The 23522-nt window shown below is 47.6% G+C and overlaps 1 protein-coding gene across 3 annotated transcripts in view; it reads left to right on the top strand.

Annotated features, from left to right (window-relative positions):
* The window catches only part of ERI3 (ERI1 exoribonuclease family member 3), a 365407-nt gene that overhangs the window by 87767 nt on the left and 254118 nt on the right, over positions 1-23522 (top strand). For all 3 annotated transcript variants that reach the window (XM_073544953.1, XM_073544954.1, XM_073544952.1), the window contains 2 exons: positions 10348-10464; positions 23191-23250. In XM_073544953.1, the coding sequence (XP_073401054.1) occupies positions 10348-10464; positions 23191-23250 (177 nt within the window). The remainder of the gene's footprint in view (positions 1-10347; positions 10465-23190; positions 23251-23522) is intronic.

Here is a 23522-nt window from a genome sequence, read left to right on the forward strand (position 1 = left end):
GTGAGATCTGAATTTACTAATGGGGTCTGAGCACAAAGCCGGAAATCCTTCCTGACCGATATGTGCTAGACCCTCACTGTGCACCAGAGGGTGGAGATGGATCAGATGCATTACCCATTAATATGGAGGTGCTGCCCCAGCTCTGCATGGCGGGAAGAAGAAAACACTGCAAGTTATATGGCCGTAGTGCAGTGTTGGCTGCAGCCTTAGGAAGGTGATTATTACTGTCCGCTTTACAAAGCCTGACGTCACTGCAGCACGTGGTACTGGTGACATTGCTGCAGCACGCGGTACTGGTGACATTGCTGCAGCACGCGGTACTGGTGACATTGCTGCAGCACGTGGTATTAGTGACATCACTGCAACATGTGGTACTGGTGACATCGCTGCAGCACGTGGTACTGGTGATATCGCTGCAGCACGCGGTACTGGTGACATCGCTGCAGCACGCGGTACTGGTGACATTGCTGCAGCACGTGGTATTAGTGACATCACTGCAACATGTGGTACTGGTGACATCGCTGCAGCACGTGGTACTGGTGATATCGCTGCAGCACGCGGTACTGGTGACATTGCTGCAGCACGTGGTATTAGTGACATCACTGCAACATGTGGTACTGGTGACATCGCTGCAGCACGTGGTACTGGTGACATCGCTGCCGCACGCGGTACTGGTGACCAGGTCTGTGGAGTCGGTAAGCCAAACCTGCAACTCTGACTCCTCAATTTCCCTTACACCGACTCCGACTCCCACATATATTGCTTATATATTTAAGTGAAAAATTTATTGTAGTACAATGTGAACATCAGACATTTAATCATTTCTATGATCCAATAATCAAGATATTTAGATAGAACATAATATCTATTTATTGTAATACAACTTTAGATAAAAAACTGTAATAAATTGTAAATATGTAATACACTGTATAATATCGATTACATACATACGGTACAGACCAAAGTTTGGACACACCTTCTCGTTCAAAGAGTTTTCTTTATTTTCATGACTATGAAAATTGTAGATTCACTCTGAAGGCATCAAAACTATGAATTACCACATGTGGAATTATATAATTACCAAAAAAGTGTGAAACAACTGAAAATATGTCTTATATTCTAGTTTCTTCAAAGTAGCCACCTTTTGCTGTGATTACTGCTTTGCACACTCTTGGCATTCTCTGGATGAGCTTCAAGAGGTAGTCACTGGAAATGGTCTTCCAACAGTCTTGAAGGAGTTCCCAGAGATGCTTACCACTTGTTGGCCCTTTTGCCTTCACTCTGCGGTCCAGCTCACCCCAAACCATCTCGATTGGGTTCAGGTCTGGTGACTGTGGAGGCCAGGTCATCTGGCGTAGCACCCCATCACTCTCCTTCTTGGTCACATAGCCCTTACACAGCCTGGAGGTGTGTTTGAGGCCATTGTCCTGTTGAAAAATAAATGATGGTCCAACTAAACACAAACTGGATGGAATAGCATGCTGCTGCAAGACGCTGTGGTAGCCATGCTGGTTCAGTATGCCTTCAATTTTGAATAAATCCCTAACAGTGTCACCAGCAAGCACCCCCACACCATCACACCTCCTCCTCCATGCTTCACGGTGGGAACCAGGCATGTAGAGTCCATCCGTTCACCTTTTCTGCGTCGCACAAAGACACGGTGGTTGGAACCAAAGATCTCAAATTTGGACTCATCAGACCAAAGCACAGATTTCCACTGGTCTGATGTCCATTCCTTGTGTTCTTTAGCCCAAACAAGTCTCTTCTGCTTGTGGCCTGTCCTTAGCAGTGGTTTCCTAGCAGCTATTTTACCATGAAGGCCTGCTGCACAAAGTCTCCTCTTCACAGTTGTAGAGATGTGTCTGCTGCTAGAACTCTGTGTGGCATTGACCTGGTCTCTAATCTGAGCTGCTGTTAACCTGCAATTTCTGAGGCTGGTGACTCGGATGAACTTATCCTCCGCAGCAGAGGTGACTCTTGGTCTTCCTTTCCTGTGGCGGTCCTCATGTGAGCCAGTTTCTTTGTAGTGCTTGATGGTTTTTGCCACTGCACTTCGGGACACTTTCAAAGTTTTCCCAATTTTTCGGACTGACTGACCTTCACTTCTTAAAGTAATGATGGCCACTCGTTTTTCTTCACTCAGCTGCTCTTTTTTTGCCATAATACAAATTCTAACAGTCTATTCAGTAGGACTATTAGCTGTGTATCCACCAGACTTCTGCACAACACAACTGATGGTCCCAACCTCATTTATAAGGCAAGAAATCCCACTTATTATACCTGACAGGGCACACCTGTGAAGTGAAAACCATTTCTGGTGAATATCTCTTGAAGCTCATCAACAGAATGCCAAGAGTGTGCAAAGCAGAAATCAAAGCAAAAGGTGGCTACTTTGAAGACCCTAGAATATAAGACATAAAGTATTTTCAGTTGTTTCACACTTTTTTGTTAATTATATAATTCCACATGTGGTAATTCATAGTTTTGATGCCTTCAGAGTGAATCTACAATTTTCATAGTCATTTGAGAAGGTGTGTCCAAACTTTTGGTCTGTAATGTGTGTGTGTGTGTATGTATGTATGTATGTATGTGTATATATATATAATATATATGCAGGTACACACACACACACTATGACTTATCTCGGCTAAGATAAAGCCTAGATCCTCAGGCTACATTCACACTATGGGCATAGCCAGGATCAAACCTGGGGGGGCAGAACCTCATACTGTTCTGCAGAATTTCATACTGCACACCTCAGCTTCTGCAGAACCTCATACTGCACACCCCTACACTTGAAAATAAAGCCTGCACCTTAAGAAGATGTGGTGATGAATGCAGTCTATTTATTCCAACTATCAGTTGATGTTGATGTTACTGAAGACGAGCAATGCCTGTCCTGGGCGTCCTTTTGGGCAGCTATGAGGTGCACCTGACTGGTGCTAAAAAAAGGAGTGTTAGTCTGTGTGCTATCCGGCTTTCATTCTTTTTGGTACAGATGTGATATGGATAGACAGATATGGATAAATGGATAGAGCAGATTTCTAATCTGCTTTTGCTATTGAAAACATTATCTATGAGCTCAAAAACCTTTCAGGTGATGCGGTTTTTTGAAAAGATGATCAACTTTTGCAGCTGAAAAACATATCCTCAAAAAACACAGGAAAAACGCTGTGTGTGAATGTAGCCTTAGATCAGGAATAGAACAGTCATTTATAGGACATTTCATAACTTTCCCAAATTCCTATGAAAAAATATTCAGCATATTCTGCACTGAACTACTGTACCCAATTTATTATATATTTTCGGAGTCGGTCCATTTTTATACGTACTCCACCAAAATGAGCTACGACTCCGACTCCACAGCCCTGCTGGTGACATCGCTACGGCACGCTGTACTGGTGACATCGCTACGGCACGCTGTACTGGTGACATCGCTACGGCACGCTGTACTGGTGACATCGCTACGGCACGCTGTACTGGTGACATTGCTACGACACGCTGTACTGGTGACATCGCTGCAGCACGCGGTATTGGTGACATCGCTGCAGCACGCAGTACTGGCGACATCGCTACGTCAAGCTGTACTGGTGACATTGCTACTGCACGCGATACTGGCGACATCGCTACGGCACGCTGTACTGGTGACATTGCTGCAGCACGCGGTATTGGTGACATCGCTGCAGCACGCGGTATTGGTGACATTGCTGCAGCACGCGGTACTGGTGACATCCCTACGGCAAGCTGTACTGGTGACATTGCTACGGCACGCGTTACTGGCGACATCGCTACGGCACGCTGTGCTGGTGACATTGCTGCAGCATGCGGTATTGGTGACATCGCTGCAGCACGCGGTACTGGCGACATCGCTACGGCACGCTGTACTGGTGACATTGCTGCAGCACGAGGTATTGGTGACATTGCTACGGCACGCGATACTGGTGACGTCGCTAAGGCACGTTGGTACTGGCGACATTGCTGCGGCACGTGGTATTGGTGACATAACTAAAGTATAAGCTGGTGCTGTGATTGTGGGCGGTACTGGTGACGGCACACTAGGAGATTGCTTCTTATATAGCAGCACCGCATTCCTCAGCGCTGTACAGGATAATGACAGGGGCTCCATAGCTGTGGGACCGGCCTGATTCCTGGGTCTGTGCGGCCCTCAGAGCTGCGCTTGTGCAGCCGTCCTGTTACACATGTGGTCAAAATTGTTGGTGCCCCTCGTTTAATGACCGAAAACCCCACAATGGTGACAGAAATAACTTGAATCTGACAAAAGTAATAATAAATAAAAAATCTATGAAATTGAAGAAATGAGTCAGACATTGCTTTTCAGCCATGCTTCCAGAGAATTTTTGAAAAAATACAAAACTCATGAGCTAGGCCTGGACAGAAATGATGGTTCCCCTGACAATAATGTGACAGAAGGGACATGTTACATTGCGGTGTGCCCGCTAATTATCATCACAGGTGTCTACAATCCTGGAGTCAGAGAGTGGCCTGTATGGGGGGAGCTACAGATGCTCATTGTGCTGTGTGGTGACACGGTGTGTATCACCTCAACATGGACCAGAGGAAGCGGGTCCTTTATTCTGACACTAGTTCATATATTTTGAATTATCAAACACAAAATCTTTAATGTTAAAGGAGAAAAATTAAAAAGGGATCTCTGAATGTTTGTCAGACTCCTCGTCTCCCGCCCTGAGGTCCTCGTGGGTCTATATACCTCGTATGTTCGGCTCGGTAGTTCCCCGCGATATTCGCTGTCCGTCACTCCCCCTCCTCTCTGGTTATCTTGCTCACTGTATATAGATTGCTGGGATTCCAGCCAGTGAAGGGTTAAACCTTTCTTAATTGCATTCCCGGGTTGTAAAAAATGTATGAACGCTCATAAAAGTGTCAGCAAGTAAAAATGTTTGCTTTTGGCTGCTTTGATTAAATTTTGCAAACCGTTTTTGAATATTAAGGAGCCGACGTTATTGGTCGCGTGTTTTTTTTTAATGCAGGAGCCCATGACATCAGTCAGCGGTCGCATTTCCATAACCCCGGCCGCTTTACAGGAATATATGGCAATGGCGGCCTCATTGCTATGCGTCTTTATTAGGGAGAACTGACCAATTCATCTTCTGAAGGCACAAAACAAATTGTCACTCGTCGTCCCCAACACAAGGGACATAAAAAATGGGATTAACGACCACAAAGTAATGATTGCGCTTTTATCTGCCCGGCTCCTCGCTGTTTGTTTTATCTCCGCGCCGTTTGTTACAGATGTTGGGATCATTAGCGAGCGTCGGCGCTTTATGTAGTCACGTGACCGGCGACCGATGATCAATGACATGAGTCAAGAGGCCTCGTACGTGAGGGTCCTGCTCACACCTGCTAGTTCAGGGGGCTGCCACTCTGGCCATAATCGAGGTGGACGCCCCGTACCTGCCGCTCCGCTCTGATCATCCCCGTGAGTCTCTTCTTTCTGCAAAGTTGTTTCTTTTCAAGTCAGAACAATTAATGTGTAAGATCCGTATGTGTGTGTATAGAGCGCGGAAACAAATATGCTCGGAGCGGCGCCTGCAGCCTCGCTGCCCCGCTCAGGGAGAGCTCCACTCTGCCTTTTAAAGGGATTTTCCAGTTTTGGGTAAATAATTCTTAATCTCGGTGAAAACTTCTGGAACGCTGTAATAGACATAGGCCCTGATTCATTAATTTGGCTCAATTTCAAAGATGCTTTTTTTCACACGGTATTTTTTTTTGCTCTTTTGCTTTATTTGCATCTTTTTAGGGTAGGATTTTGCACATTAATCTCAAATTGCGCAAAGAAGTAAGATTATTAAGATGTTTACTCCTCTAGGGCACTGGAAAACAATTAGCACAAATGTTTTGGTGACATTTCGAAAAGTCTCAAATGATGAATTAATCGAGAACATCCGGATAATGATGGAACAAACGAACAAATGGTGAGGACTGAAAGATGCAGAAAAGTGGTGTAACAATAGCGAATTTGGAGCAAAAGAATCCCCAGATTCCAAACCTAATACTCAGATAAAAGGCACAAAAAGAATGATGAATCCGGGGCCTTTGTGTTTCATTTTGTCCGTATTCGTCACATCTTGGCTTGCTGACAGTGAATGAGAACACTCAGGTTTCCATTCAGAGCCATAACTAGTCTGTATGTCACCTTGTATCCAGTGTGAACAATGCTCTGTGAGCTGAGCTGCCTACAGTCCAGACTGATATATTGTAACAAAAGCAGCAGCTGCCATGTGTTTATTGGTGCAATGGAAGCAAACCCTCAGCTGAGAGCAGAACCAGTAATGATCAGGTTTTTAGCCTCTGAATGTCCTTAGTCACTGACAGCAAGCACATGTATTCTAGCTAGTGAGGAGTTAATGAAGGGTTTGTACCGTCTGCTGCTGAGCGCCCCCTGTGGCCTGAAAAAGTTACTATAATGACACCAAAGGTGCTCAATGTGTAATAGAGGGTTATCCTACAATTTATACATTCAGGGCCCCATTCATCATTTGCCTTCACTTTTTTGTCTTGTGATCGTTGTTTTTTTTATTGTCCCAAATTAATCAAAATGGAAACATTAAACCCCGCTCACAAGAAAAAAAAAACATAAAACCCCCCAAGAAAAAGCAAACTGGTGAATATCCATAAAATAGACTTCTATAAAGGTGAATAAGGCACAAATGAGAAACCGATGAAAGTGTAGAAACACTGGACAAAAAAGCGCAAATGCAGCAATGACTGGAGCGTGCGGCGCGCCGGACACCCCTTCTGTCGGGGCGCGTTCACACGACGTCTTTCACGTAGATTTCACCGCTCTCCTCTCTGGAGATGTGGCCTCCTGTTCACACATTCAGGCTTTTGAGTCTCTTACCACTTGATGCATGTTCACACGGGGCTTTTTTTCTGCAGATTTTCAGCTGCGTTTTACAGTACCAGCAAAGTCTGAGGTTTCAGAAATCTCCTGCACACGTTGTTTTTGTGCTCAGTATTTTGTGTTTTGCTTTTGCAGAATCTTTATTTTTATTTTTATATAGCGCTAACATACTCTGCAGCGCTTTACAGTTTGCACACATTATCATCATCGTGCATATCACTTCTTCCAATTTTGCTGCGTTTTTCTGCCAAAACCTTATTTTCTGCAGCTTCTTTACTGCCAAGAGAGAAGATTTTGCTGCAGCAAAAACGCCACGTCTGAACATAGCCTTAAGATTCCTAAAAACGCCAAATGGGGAAAAGTGAACGAAGCGTTGTTCAGCCGGCGCCCGCGCTGTGGACGCTCCATGCTTCATACAATATGAGAGACGGCCGGAAGTCGCCTGCATTTCTGTCCAGAGCATTTGATGAGCGTTTTCACCCGACTATGCTTGCATGCTTAATTCTCCACCCCGAAAAATCCCCAACACAAAACATTACAAAAGCCTGTGGAAGTCCCGCGCCTGCCCTGCGCCTGTGTGAGTCTCCGCGCCTGTCGGAGTCTCCGCGCCTGTCGGAGTCCCCTGCGCCTGTCGGAGTCCCCTGCGCCTGTGTGAGTCCCTGCGCCTGTGTGAGTCCCTGCGCCTGTGTGAGTCCCTGCGCCTGTGTGAGTCCCTGCGCCTGTGTGAGTCCCTGCGCCTGTGTGAGTCCCTGCGCCTGTGTGAGTCCCTGCGCCTGTGTGAGTCCCTGCGCCTGTGTGAGTCCCTGCGCCTGTGTGAGTCCCTGCGCCTGTGTGAGTCCCTGCGCCTGTGTGAGTCCCTGCGCCTGTGTGAGTCCCTGCGCCTGTGTGAGTCCCTGCGCCTGTGTGAGTCCCTGCGCCTGTGTGAGTCCCTGCGCCTGTGTGAGTCCCTGCGCCTGTGTGAGTCCCTGCGCCTGTGTGAGTCCCTGCGCCTGTGTGAGTCCCTGCGCCTGTGTGAGTCCCTGCGCCTGTGTGAGTCCCTGCGCCTGTGTGAGTCCCTGCGCCTGTGTGAGTCCCTGCGCCTGTGTGAGTCCCTGCGCCTGTGTGAGTCCCTGCACCTGTCGGAGTCTCCGTGCCTGTCGGAGTCTCCGTGCCTGTCGGAGTCTCCGTGCCTGTGTGTGTCCTGCACCAGTGTGAGTCCCCGTGCCTGTGTGAATCCCCGTGCCTGTGTGTGTCCTGCACCTGTGTGTGTCCTACACCTGTGTGAGTCCTACACCTGTGTGAGTCCCCGTGCCTGTGTGAGTCCTGCGCCTGTGTGAGTCCTGCGCCTGTGTGAGTCCTGCGCCTGTGTGAGTCCTGCGCCTGTGTGAGTCCTGCACCTGTCGGAGTCTCCGTGCCTGTCGGAGTCCCCGTGCCTGTGTGTGTCCTGCACCAGTGTGAGTCCCCGTGCCTGTGTGAATCCCCGTGCCTGTGAGAGTCCTGCACCTGTGTGTGTCCTACACCTGTGTGAGTCCCCGTGCCTGTGTGAGTCCTGCGCCTGTGTGAGTCCTGCGCCTGTGTGAGTCCTGCGCCTGTGTGAGTCCTGCGCCTGTGTGAGTCCTGCGCCTGTGTGAGTCCTGCACCTGTCGGAGTCTCCGTGCCTGTCGGAGTCTCCGTGCCTGTCGGAGTCTCCGTGCCTGTCGGAGTCTCCGTGCCTGTCGGAGTCTCCGTGCCTGTCGGAGTCTCCGTGCCTGTGAGAGTCCTGCACCTGTGTGAGTCCCTGTGCCTGTGAGAGTCCTGCACCTGTGTGAGTCTCCACGCCTGTTGGAGTCCCGCGCCTGTGAGAGTCCCCCACCTGCACTTTAATCACACTGCAGCGCCCCCACAGGACACACAGAGAGAGAACGTCACATTGCAGGGGTGTCTGAGTGATGGAGGATAGGACGGTCATACAGTATCAGACCCTTTATATAACATTTCAGGGCCAAGTGATGAGGATCCTTAACATAGGGCTGCCCTGTATGAACAGTGCCTTTACCTGCGATCATCTGGTCTTCTCTCCCCTTTGGTCACTTACAGGTCCTTCATCTATCACTGACTGCTTGCTGACAACCCCATGAGATGACGAACGGCAGTTGTCACAATGTATCTGACAGGGCAATACATTTAGGGGGAGAATACCTTTATTCTGCTGGGTCGTCCTGCTGTGGTTTGGATGGGGACGATTCTTACAGGGGAGAAATAAAGGGAATGACGAGCCTTTCATAAAGGGATCCCCAATCAGAAAATCCCCTGGGTTTATTTTTCCATCTGTATTCCACCTCCCTGATGTATGGTCTGTATCTGCTGCTTCCTCGTTATCCCTCGCGCCATTCATGAGATGTGAATTGTAGTTCTGTAATACAGCTTATTGCAGCTAGGAAAGGGTTAAAGGGACGGTACTCTTGTAGTCGTCATGGTAGAAGGAAAAGGTCTGAGACTTTCTATTAGACTTTGTTTTATTCCGTAAAAGTCTCCGTACTTTTCCCTGCTTGTTGTCAGTGAATGGAAACCATAATTACAGACCATTCAAACTAGTCATAGCTGAGGGCTTGTTACAGTGTACCAGTGCAGGTGAGATCTCAGGATGGGGGTGAGATCTGTGTTGAGCACTCAGGATTGTCTGCACTGATACATCGTGACAAATCTTTATCTGTGTGAGCAGGTTTAGAATTGTTTATCCTGATCCCGATCGTATCCAGTGATGTCTTGCTCTCAGTATATTGTTCAGTGATGCATGTGCCTCCTGAGCTGCATTCATAGTTCTGCTTGTTTATGTTCACTAAAGTGATGCATTGTGGGAGCTCAGTTATGGATGCAGTTGTGTTTGTGGAGCAGAGCCGTCATGTCCGCAGGGGCAGGCAGCAGTGGAGCAGAGCCGTCATGTCCGCAGGGGCAGGCAGCAGTGGAGCAGAGCCGTCATGTCCGCAGGGGCAGGCAGCAGTGGAGCAGAGCCGTCATGTCCGCAGGGGCAGGCAGCAGTGGAGCAGAGCCGTCATGTCCGCAGGGGCAGGCAGCAGTGGAGCAGAGCCGTCATGTCCGCAGGGGCAGGCAGCAGTGGAGCAGAGCCGTCATGTCCGCAGGGGCAGGCAGCAGTGGATCAGAGCAGTCATGTCCGCAGGGGCAGGCAGCAGTGGAGCAGAGCTGTCATGTCCGCAGGGGCAGGCAGCAGTGGAGCAGAGCCGTCATGTCCGCAGGGGCAGGCAGCAGTGGAGCAGAGCCGTCATGCCCGCAGGGGCAGGCAGCAGTGGAGCAGAGCTGTCATGTCTGAACAGGTAAACCACAGACCTTGTGTAGACAGCAGCTTTGTAAATGCAGCTCTTGATGTAAGTGGAGTGTAACACGGAGCACATCAGATGAGTGTCGCCTGCCCGCTGATGTTGGGGTCCACGGGTCGAGCCCTCACACACACAGCATCACAATCTGATTCGCTTTTTTCTTTCTCATAGGAAATAATTGAGTTCCCCATCCTGAAGTTAAATGGCAGAACCATGGAGATCGAGTCCACGTTCCACACATATGTTCAGCCCGTGGTGCACCCTCAGCTCACCCCGTTCTGCACCGAGGTAAGAGTCCTCTGCCGCATCACTGTGTTCTCTGTAGGGCCTTCCTTAACCCCTTAATGACAGACTGACCTGAGATATAAGAGACTAGCCTCCCCCCATACAGATGACAATCCAGCAGCTGTCGGCTGGATACTATAGCTGACAACTTGCTGCATCAGCCACCATCAGCGTTGTCACCATCCATATCTGTTTAACCCCTTAGATGCTGCTGTAAAAAGTGATTACATCATGTAAGTGGTTAACAGAGTGTGGGGGCTCCCTCTTTAACCCCACTGGCACCCTGAGGACATGATTGTGTGATCCTGATGTTTGCCATGGAAATTCACGGCCAAATAGTGGCCTCACGGTCTCCCGGCTGCGGCGGGCTGTTAAGAAATTAACGACATTTAGATGCTAAAAATATAATTTTTCATTTCTGTTATAAAACTTTGTTAATTCCTGAAAATCACCTGAAGGGTTAATGAACTACCTGACAGCAGTTTTCAATATGTCGAGGGGTTCTGTTTTTAAAATGGTATCACTTTGGGGGTCTTCCAATATATAGGACTCTCATAGTCACTTCAGACCTGGATATGTCCCTAAAAAAAATAAATTTTATACATTTCCTTGAAAAAAATGAAAAATTACTGCTACATTTTAAACCTCCTAAAATGCAAATAAAATAACATTTTACAAATGTGCTGATGTAGTAAGGCCGACATGAGGGACATGTCGTTTATTAATGTTTTTTTGTGGTATGATGATCATTCAAAGTTTGAAAATTGCTAATTTTTTAACATTTTTGTCAAATTTTTAATATTTTTTTTATAAATAAACACAAAACATGGACCTAAATTTACCATTATCATAAAGTATAATGTGCCTCGAAAAAACAATCTCAAAATCTCTGAGATTTGTTGAAGCGTTCCAGAGTTATTACCACATAAAGTGACACTGGTCAGATTTCCAAAATTTGGCCCTGTCACTAAGGGGTTAAAGGGGTTGTCCAGGACAGAGCTATTTACAACCTTTCTATGAGATCGGTCACCGATATGAGATCAGTCGGTGTCCGGTTCCCCATCATCAGCTGATGCTGCCCCGTCAGCGGCTGGATGTGAAGCTCAGTCATTACTCGGTGGCCGCTGCCAAGTCCTCCAGTACATTCACTTCAATGGGAGACGAGTGTCTGGACTCAGCAGCGGCCACCGGCCATGTACAGGGCAGCTGTTGCCTCCGGAGCAGAGATCAGCGGAGTGTGGGGGAGATGGGACCCACCGCTATCAAACTGATACTTATTGGGGGCGCTGTGATGTCCGCAATGAGGAGAAGCTTCTGAGCCCCTAAGAGGACGGGTAGTGGGCTCCTGAGGGCCCCACTTATTATCTCATATACCTGGGGCGCAGCATGGTTTGTCACAGTGTACCAGTCAAGTGTGTAGGTGACAGAAGCATGCGGAGACTGGATTCAGATGGCTCAAACCTTCTGCAGGGATCAAGTAGTGTAATCCTCCGCGGCTCATTATAATGCTGGCGCCAAAGATCGCGCTGTATTGTGGGTTCATATACAGCTCTGGCAAAAATTAAGAGACCACTTCACAGTTTTATAAAAATCCGCTTCTCTCCATGTCTGGCAGCCATTCCATTCCAGTGTCAGCTGAATTCCAACCAGAGTACACCTCATTCTACTTACTGTGCTTCTGATTAGGTGATCACCTGAACCAAATCTTATTTAACAAAGGAAAGTATAAAAAACCTGCTGTGGTGTTTACAATCCTCCTGCAATAGGACAAGCTGGATGGCAAAACAAGTGCTAGTAATATCCCAAAAGTAATAGGAATGAAAAAATAACTTTTAACCATGCCAAAGGAGTTGAAAAGTAAAGTCTTGAGTAAGGAAAAGAAGGGCTCAATTCTGGCTTTACTAGCAAAGGGATACAGTGAGCATCATGTTGCCTCCATCCTTAAAATTTCTAAGACGGCAGTCCATTACAACAAGGTCAAGCAGCAGAATTGGGGACAACAAAGCTACAGACCAGCAGAAGGTGAAAACTACTCTCCACTGACTGGGATGACTGTCATCTTATTCAAATGTCACTCAGCAACCGCAGGATGACATCAAGTGACCTACAAAAGGAATGGCAAATGGCAGCTGGGGTGAAGTGCACGGCAAGAACAGTCCGTAACAGGCTCCTAGAGGCAGGACTCAAGTCATGTAAAGCTTGAAAAAGGCCTTTCATCAATGAAAAGCAAAGGAGAGCCAGGCTGAAGTTTGTCAAAGACCATAAGGATTGGACCATAGAGGACTGGAGTAAGGTAATCTTCTCTGATGAGTCTAATTTTCAGCTTTGCCCAACACCTGGTCGTCTAGTGGTTAGATGGAGACCTGGAGAGGCGTACAAGCCACAGTGTCTTGCACCCAGTGTGAAATTTGGTGGAGGATCGGTGATGATCTGGGGATGAGTCAGCAAGGCTGGAATTGGGCAGGTTAATCTTTGTGAAGAACGTATGAACCAAGCCACATACAAGGTTATCTTGTGTATATATATTATAATCTAATATATAAAGCTCAATGTGTGTGTGTATGTATGTGTGTACGTCCGGGATTGGCATCTGCACCGTCGGAGCTACAGCCACAAAATTTGGCACAGTCATACGTTTGGACCCTGAGAGTGTCCTAGGCTATGTTGTGAGGCGAAATTTTAACCCCGCGCCTTCCAATTCACTAAACACTTTTGCCCCTATCTACATAATGGGGAAAAAGTGTGTATCAAGCCCCACCCCTCATTATGATGTCATAATGGTTGCCATGGTGACACTGATGTCTTCATAGGTTGCAAGCCCCACCCCTCATTATGATGTCATAATGGTTGCCATGGTGACACTAATGTCATAATAGGTTGCAATGGCGAAGATGCTGTCACAATGGTTGCCATGGTGATGATGATGTCTTAACACTAGAACTACCGCATGTTTCAGAATACCTATAACTACCATTAGGGGTCATTTTGACCCCCATTCAAAAGTACTGACTCTGGGGTAAAAATAACTTTTTTGTTGCCAACAAATTAAATAACATTTATTTTAACTTTAGTAGGAACAGTGTTAACATCAAGTATCGCACGCATTTTCCTTTTACATGGTCATAGCATGCGGTGTCCAACAGTTAACACAAACAGTACTTTCTTCCACTTTCCCAGTGCATTGTCCACAAACTGGTTTGTTACAGCTTGCACAAGTTTTAGTTGTTTTGCTTTCGTTGCATCTTCCAACTCCACATTTTCGACGCTTGCGGATTTCTTGTCCTTTTGTTTGTGGTTCAGACATTGCGGATGATGGGCCACGTCTTCTGACTCGTCTTCAGAATTTATCTGAAAATATTTCAAAATTTCATCACTTGTCAGACCCCTCTGCTTACTCAAAAAAAAAAAGGGACTTGTAAGATCGCAGAAGTAATAAAACGACACTGTACAAACATGCAGAGTTACTAACAACAAAAGTCCCATAAAAGAGGGATATGAAGGAGACAAGGGACAACCCAGCTCCAACACCCTAAAGCAAGCTCAATAACATGTAATACTTGGGAGAAAGAACATGAGAGCACACAATAAGTTCCATATAGAAAAAATATATAAATTTTTTATTATTATTATTAAATAGTTTACAAAAGATGGATAAAACAAGATGTGCTCATAAACAATATGGACCATAAATCCCATGTACCGACCAAATCCCCTCCAGGTGGAAAACCAGGTGAGAATATACTGACGGCCTCAAATCATGTCCAGGAACTAAAAATCGCCCCAGCAAATATAGAATCCACAAATCACGATAGCGGTAACTGGTATTACCAGTATCAATACACGCTAACAGCAGAGATCAAAGTGCTGGTGGACATGATAGATGACCATCAGAAAAAAACACCCCAGCTGATGTAAAATAAGTAGTCATAGAGGTAGAGGCTAGTAATACAAATGCCAAAGATACACTACCAATAGTATCAAAGAGCGCTGGTAGTGGTACAAAGTCAAATAAATGCCAACTCACCAGGGAGGGGAAAAGGGGGGGGTCCTTTCTCCCAAGTAAAACATGCAGAGTTGTAGCTTCAACTGTAATGTTTGCTACTGGAGTGCAGACAGAAATCGCTACAAGAGACAGGGATCAAACATGTGCAGACAAAACAAAATGCTGAATCATCCCGGATACGCAAAGATACAATTACACTCTACAACTAGGGAGCAGCACTGTGATTTCCTGCACTCTGTAATATTAGGTGACTTGCCTACTACTACTTTTTTGTATGGGGTCAAATTGACCCCTTCAGTACTTTATATGTATGAATTGTAATATCCGGGCCCCTGAAAAAGTTACAATTCATATTTGTGTACTAAAATATACACTACCATGAATAAATAAAAGTCACAAAAAGCCAGAACTCATTTGTTAAAATTTTAGAAATTATAGGAAAAAGAAATAGCAAAAGGGTCAAAATGACCCCTCCGGTAGTTCTAGTGTTAATAGGTTGCAATGGTGACGGTTACGTCATAACGGTTGCCATGGTGATGATGTCATAATGGGTATATGGGCACGGGACTATGGGATGGAGGATATGTATGATGGGTATATAGGCACTCGACTATGGGATGAAGGATGTGTGATGGGTATATGGGCACGGGACTGTGGGATGGAGGATGTGTGATGGGTATATGGGCACGGGCCTATGGGATGGAGGATGTGTGATGGGTATATGGGCACGGGACTATGGGATGCAGGATATGTATGATGGGTATATGGGCACAGGACTATGGGATGGAGGATGTGTGATGGGTATATGGGCACTCGACTATGGGATGGCGGATATGTATGATGGGTATATGGGCACTCGACTATGGGATGGCGGATATGTATGATGGGTATATGGGCATGGGACTATGGGATGGAGGATATGTATGATGGGTATATGGGCACAGGACTATGGGATGGAGGATGTGTGATGGGTATATGGGCACGGGACTATGGGATGGAGGATGTGTGATGGGTATATGGGCACTCGACTATGGGATGGCGGATATGTATGATGGGTATATGGGCATGGGACTATGGGATGGAGGATGTGTGGGTATATGGGCACAGGACTATGGGATGGAGGATGTGTGATGGGTATATGGGCACTCGACTATGGGATGGCGGATATGTATGATGGGTATATGGGCATGGGACTATGGGATGGAGGATATGTATGATGGGTATATGGGCACGGGACTATGGGATGGAGGATGTGTGATGGGTATATGGGCACTCGACTATGGGATGGCGGATATGTATGATGGGTATATGGGCATGGGACTATGGGATGGAGGATATGTATGATGGGTATATGGGCACAGGACTATGGGATGGAGGATGTGTGATGGGTATATGGGCACGGGACTATGGGATGGAGGATGTGTGATGGGTATATGGGCACTCGACTATGGGATGGCGGATATGTATGATGGGTATATGGGCATGGGACTATGGGATGGAGGATATGTATGATGGGTATATGGGCACAGGACTATGGGATGGAGGATGTGTGGGTATATGGGCACAGGACTATGGGATGGAGGATGTGTGATGGGTATATGGGCACTCGACTATGGGATGGCGGATATGTATGATGGGTATATGGGCATGGGACTATGGGATGGAGGATATGTATGATGGGTATATGGGCACAGGACTATGGGATGGAGGATGTGTGATGGGTATATGGGCACTCGACTATGGGATGGCGGATATGTATGATGGGTATATGGGCACGGGACTATGGGATGGAGGATATGTATGATGGGTATATGGGCACAGGACTATGGGATGGAGGATGTGTGATGGGTATATGGGCACTCGACTATGGGATGGCGGATATGTATGATGGGTATATGGGCATGGGACTATGGGATGGCGGAAATGTATGATGGGTATATGGGCAAGGGCCTATGGGATGGAGGATATGTATGATGGGTATATGGGCACGGGCCTATGGGATGGAGGATATGTATGATGGGTATATGGGCACTCGACTATGGGATGGCGGATAAGTATGATGGGTATATGGGCACGGGACTATGGGATGGAGGATATGTATGATGGGTATATGGGCACGGGACTATGGGATGGCAGAAATGTATGATGGGTATATGGGCACGGGCCTATGGGATGGAGGATATGTATGATGGGTATATGGGCACGGGCCTATGGGATGGAGGATATGTATGATGGGTATATGGGCACAGGATTATGGGATGGAGGATGTGTGATGGGTATATGGGCACTCGACTATGGGATGGCGAATATGTATGATGGGTATATGGGCACGGGACTATGGAATGGAGGATATGTAATGGGTTTATGGGCACTGGACTACGGGATGGAGGATATGTGTGATGGGTATATGGGCACGGGACTATGAGATGGAGGATATGTATGATGGGTATATGAGCACGGGACTATGGAATGGAGGATATGTAATGGGTTTATGGGCACTGGACTACGGGATGGAGGATATGTATGATGGGTATATGGGCACGGGACTATGGGATGGAGGATAATTATAATTTGTTATAACTAACCACAGGTAGTTACTATGCCCGGGCAGCGCCAGGCTCTTCAGCTAATAAATAAATATATATATATTATATTTTATTTATTGCACACACAGTATATATACAGTACAGACCAAAAGTTTGGACACACCTTCTCATTCAAAGAGTTTTCTTTATTTTCATGACTATGAAAATTGAAGATTCCCTCTGAAGGCATCAAAACTATGAATTAACACATGTGGAATTATGTAATTACCAAAAAAGTGTGAAACAACTGAAAATATGTCTTATATTCTAGGTTCTTCACAGTAGCCACCTTTTGCTTTGATTCCTGCTTTGCACACTCTTGGCATTCTCTTGATGAGCTTCAAGAGGTAGTCACCGGAAATGGTCTTCCAACAGTCTTGAAGACGTTCCCAGAGATGCTTAGCACTTGTTGGCCCTTTTGCCTTCACTCTGCGGTCCAGCTCACCCCAAACCATCTCGATTGGGTTCAGGTCTGGTGACTGTGGAGGCCAGGTCATCTGGCGTAGCACCCCATCACTCTCCTTCTTGGTCACATAGCCCTTACACAGCCTGAAGGTGTGTTTGGGGTCATATGTCCTGTTGAAAAATAAATGATGGTCCAACTAAACGCAAACCGGATGGAATAGCATGCCGCTGCAAGATGCTGTGGTAGCCATGCTGATTCAGTATGCCTTCAATTTTGAACACATCCCCAACAGTGTCACCAGCAAAGCCCCCCCACATTATCACACCTCCTCCTCCATGCTTCATGGTGGGAACCAGGCATGTAGAGTCCATCCGTTCACCTTTTCTGCGCTGCACAAAGACACCGTGGTTGGAACCAAAGATCTCAAATTTGGACTCATCAGACCAAAGCACAGATTTCCACTGGTCTAATGTCCATTCCTTGTGTTCTCTAGCCCAAACAAGTCTCTTCTGCTTGTGGCCTGTCCTTAGCAGTGGTTTCCTAGCAGCTATTTTACCTTGAAGGCCTGCAGCACAAAGTCTCCTCTTCACAGTTGTTGTAGAGATGTGTCTGCTGCTAGAGCTCTGTGTGGCATTAGTAAAAAAAAAAGTTGTAGTCAGCTTACCCGTCTGCAAAGCAATCCCCAAGCCTGCCAACGCCCAGCACGGACTGTGGTGAGCATCCACATGAATTAGGAGCAAGAGGAAGAAAAAAAAGTGATCCAGCTGGAGACGGAGGCGGCTGCAATTTACAAAGCTTTATTGGACAACTTAAAAATATGTTGGTTCTTTAAAAATTTCTTATAGCAAACGCCAAGCACACCAGTGAAGATCAACGCGTTTCAACTAAAAAATAGTCTTAGTCATAAGACTTAGTCACAAGTGTGAGCAGCTTTTTACTATTGAGGCTGCCTATGCGGCATCAATAGTAAAAGATAAAATGTTAAAAATGATAAAAAAAAATAAACTGGGTATATTTACCTTCTGACGTCCCGCGCTGCCATCCCGGGCCTCAGCGTTCCCAGTAATGCCTTGCGAGACCTGTGATGACGTTGGTCTCACATTACTATAGCGATCTCGCGAGACCACGTCATCACAGGACCTTGCCGCAAGGCATTACTGGGAACGCTGAGGCCGGGAATGCAGCGCAGGACGCCGGAAGGTAAATATACCCCGATTTTTTTTTTTTTTATTCTTTTTTAACAGGGGTATGGTACCCAGGGCCTGAGGACAGTCTCCTCTCCTCCACACCGTGGGTACCAACCGCACATGAGACGCTTAACTTCCCGCATGGTGGGCATAGCCACATGCGGGAAGTAAGCGATTCTCGTGCATTCCTATGGGTGCGGAATCGCCGCAATTATTTGCGATTCCGCACAAAAGAATGAGCATGCTGCGATTTTTTTCTGCGATGCGATTCCGCCCCGGAAAAAAGCGCAGCATTAGCACAGCATGTGCGGAATGCCATAGGAATGCATGGGGGGCGTTCTGTACACGATTTTTAAACGTTTTCGCGCCGAAAATCGCGGCAAAAACGCTTAAAAATTGCAGCGTGGGCACACAGCCTAAAGCAAGAAATCCCACTTATTAAACCTGACAGGGCACACCTGTGAATTGAAAACCATTTCCGGTGACTACCTCTTGAAGCTCATCAAGAGAATGCAAAGCAGAAATCAAAGCAAAAGGTGGCTACTTTGAAGAACCTAGAATATAAGACATATTTTCAGTTGTTTCACACTTTTTTGTTAATTATATAATTCCACATGTGATAATTCATAGTTTTGATGCCTTCAGAGTGAATCTACAATTTTCATAGTCATGAAAATAAAGAAAACTCTTTGAATGATAAGGTGTGTCCAAACTTTTGGTCTGACTGTGTATATAATCCCTCCCTCTCCCCCGTTGGGGAGGTTGAGCTGAGATTTATGTTGAGAGAAGCCCAGAAGAAGGAATATAAGAGAGCTCTCATACCAAGAGAGTTCACTGACAGAGTCCCTGTTACCTCGTTCTGCAGCCAGCAAAGTGCAGTACAACATGGAGAGCAAACGCTGCAAATTGTTCAATGGAGCCGAAGTGTAAAAATACAGAATATATTATATGTAATGCTCTACTCCCAACGGTTCCCATCGCCTGTGGGTGGCAGGAAAGGGCTCTGCTGCTGCACGTGTGCCGGTCATCCCGCAGTGTGCACATTCAGGGTCTATTCAGCCCGGACAGTGTACTCAAACACTGCACCACAAACCGCACAAACACACGTTACATACCGCCACCAAGAGCAAGCGCCAAAAATGAAGCGTGATGAAAACACGGCCGCACCCTCACGTGTGAACGTGTCCTTACCCACAACGAACCGTGTGCACCCAGCACTCAACCAGCACAGCGATGTATTACACACCGCCCTCGTGTATTGTTACCGCCCCCGTGTATTACACACCACGCCCCCGTGTATTATTACACATCACACCCCCGTGTATTATTACACACCACGCCCCCGTGTATTATTACACACCACGCCCCCGTGTATTATTACACACCACGCCCCCGTGTATTATTACACACCACGCCCCCGTGTATTATTACACACCACGCCCCCGTGTATTATTACACACCACGCCCCCGTGTATTATTACACACCACGCCCCCGTGTATTATTACACACCACGCCCCCCGTGTATTATTACACACCACACCCCCCGTGTATTATTACACACCACGCCCCCGTGTATTATTACACACCGCCCCCGTATATTATTGTGCTCCGTCCCTCCGTGTGATGTTACGCACCTCCCCCTTGTGAGTTATTAGGCACTGTCCCCCTTGTGTGTTATTACGCACTGTCCCCCTTGTGTGGTGTTATGTACCGCCCCCATGTATTACTGTGCTCCGTCCCCTGTGTGTTATTACGCACCTCCCCCTTGTTTGTTATTACGCACCTCCCCCTTGTGTTATTACGCACCGTCTCCCGTGTTATTGCACACCGCCCCCTGTGTATTAGTACACACCGCCCCCTGTGTATTAGTACGCTCCGCCCCCTGTGTATTAGTACGCTCCGCCCCCTGTGTATTATTACGCACCGCCCCCCCGGGTATTATTGCACACCGCCCCCCCGGGTATTATTGCACACCGCCCCCCCGGGTATTATTGCACACCGCCCCCCCGGGTATTATTGCACACCGCCCCCCCGGGTATTATTGCACACCGCCCCCCCGGGTATTATTGCACACCGCCCCCCTGGGTATTATTGCACACCGCCCCCCTGGGTATTATTGCACACCGCCCCCCGGGTATTATTGCACACCGCCCCCCCGGGTATTATTGCACACCGCCCCCCCGGGTATTATTGCACACCGCCCCCCCGGGTATTATTGCACACCGCCCCCCCGGGTATTATTAGACACCTCCCCCCGGGTATTATTGCACACCTCCCCCCCGGGTATTATTGCACACCTCCCCCCTTGTGTGTTATTACGCACCGTCCCCCTTGTGTGTTATTACGCACCTCCCCCGTGTGTGTTATTACGCACCGCCCCGTGTATTACTGTGCTCCGTCCCCCTTGTGTGCTATTACGCACCGCCCCGTGTATTACTGTGCTCCGTCCCCCTTGTGTGTTATTACGCACCGCCCCCGTGTATTACTGTGCTCCGTCCCCCGTGTGTTATTACGCACCTTCCCCCTTTTGTGTTATTACGCACCTTCCCCCTTTTGTGTTATTACGCACCGTCCCCCGTGTATTATTACGCACCCCCCCTTGTGTATTATTGCGCACTGTCCCCCGTGTATTATTGCACAGCACCTGTAGCACCCTCCTGCCCTTGGTGGAGCTGCGGTGGACCCTTCACGTTGTGGCTGGACCCACTTCTGTGGCCCCTCGTCTCCCGGTCCCCGCTGGTGCCGGCCTCTCTAATCTGCGCTCGCGTTTCCTCATCAGAAGAACTTAATGAAGTGCAAAAGAAAACCCTGCAGCGCGGAGTCCGCAGTAATTACCGATGTCCTGGAGGAATTTATCACGGATCCTCCCGGTCGTTAGTGGGAGGTTCGTTTGCGTTGAGTCGGAGTCGGCGATTCATTACAATTAATGACACTTGTATTGTGAGTTAATAAAGGCTCCGCACATGGGTCAGCGAGAGCGGCGCAATGATGAGCGCCGTCGAAGTGTGCGCCGCCCTGAGATCTGCGCTCACCCATCATCCCCGCCTTATATGTCACACTGCGGCAGGTTTGGTACAGTGTCTCACCAGGCACCAGTCTCCTTCCTGTCACCATGGTGCTTTACATTTTGCCTGCACTGATACATTGTGACGGCCTCTCTGTCCACACTTGATGCCGGTGTATTTTGTTTTAGCCTCTGAATATAAGGATTCTATTCACTGACCGCAAACGGAGATTTTAAGGCATAAAAAGGAACAATTTCCAAACTTGTGTCTTAAGATTTCTTAATATACAAATGTAAATTAAAAGTTTTCTTTTTGTCAGCGAGTGTGTTTTTTTAAAATTAGAGTAATGCGAATATCTTCAGTTCCCCAATTATTTGGCAAACTATAGCGCTTACCGAATAAGCCGCAGCGGGACCCTGGATACCTGGATCGTGGCGGCTGATTGCAGGTGTTGCGGCTGTCTCACTGTCACAGCACATACATGGAGAGCCCAACACACAGGCTATATCCATACATGTGCTGTGACGCAGCCGCGACACATGCAGCTCGTGGTGCCGGTCCGGACTGTGCTCCGTCTTATATCGCCTGATCAGATTTCCAGGATCGCTGCTATCTGTGTCGCCAGCCATCCATAAATTCCAGGACGGTCCGTAAAAATCAGGCACTGACCGTGATCCTCATCATCTTACTGTGCAGTGACGGTGGCCGGTGTCGGCTGTCAGGATTCTGGGCTCTTTTACAATGTGTCTGTAAGGAATCTAGTCTGTCCGTGATAGATTGAGAGGCCGTCCAGAACAAATAAAGTCAAGATGACAGCCCTGACCGCTATGAAACAACTTGTCATAAAAGTCATCCATGTTCCATGCACTGACAAGAAGTGAAGACCTGACAGACGTCTGCACTCAGGAGGATCTACAGCTGCAACTGAATCCCATGCTTCTTATCTGGGTCCAGGAAAGCTGGGTGAGCAGGCAGCCTGGTCATCCTCAATGGTCACCCATGTTTTCTGATATCAGAACTCATGAAAATGTATAGTTTTCCAATGTAAATCATACATTAGTTCCTTAGAGTTTTCAGGACCTCTGCTTGCTGTCCTCCACTGGTTGCTTTCAGTGGATAGTTCTGTGGTGCTGGATGCACAGCTGCACGGCTCGTTACACGGTACTGCTCAGGTACCTGGGACCAACTGCCACAGCCATTTCTCTAGTAATGAAACGATTGTTCCCAGTGAGTAACAGCAAGCAGAGTCATTGAAAACCTTGAAGGACGATGTAGAAAATATAATGGAAGTGTTTTGTGTTGCAGCCTATGAGGCGATGCCCCCGGGCGTCTGATCGGGTGCGGAAGTCGACTTATTTGTCACCCAGCTTTTCCGGGAGCAGATTTCACCCACTCATGGCTGGATGCAGCTGTGCAGGCAGTACAGGACAGGCGACGGATCGGGAACGTTGATTTCTCGGGGATTGTGTCTTGTACGATTTGTATCACTCACTGATGAGATCTCCGTTACTTTGTAACCATTTCTTGTTCTTTCTCTCGCAGCTGACGGGAATAATCCAAGAAATGGTGGACGGGCAGCCGACCCTGAGCCAAGTGCTGGAGGTGAGGACCAGGGCCCGGCACAGGGATTAGTGGGTGTCCCCCACATTTTGTGTTGGGTTCACACCTGTGTTATAGAAGGTTGGTGTATGGAGAGAAATCCTTGGCCTCGTGTAACCTTGATGGAAGTTATTACACGGCTGTGGATAAGCGATCAATGCTGCTGCCCCCTCCCCGGATCACTATCTTTGGGGCAGCGCAGGACGGCTTCCACTGGTGCGTCTGCCTGGAGGGGCTCCAGAGTCTGGTGACCTTCCTGTGTGCGCCCCCCGCCT

The sequence above is a fragment of the Dendrobates tinctorius genome, unplaced genomic scaffold (assembly GCF_039654945.1).
Source record: "Dendrobates tinctorius isolate UK_male_01 unplaced genomic scaffold, ASM3965494v1 ptg000138l, whole genome shotgun sequence".
Lineage (NCBI taxonomy): Eukaryota > Metazoa > Chordata > Amphibia > Anura > Dendrobatidae > Dendrobates > Dendrobates tinctorius.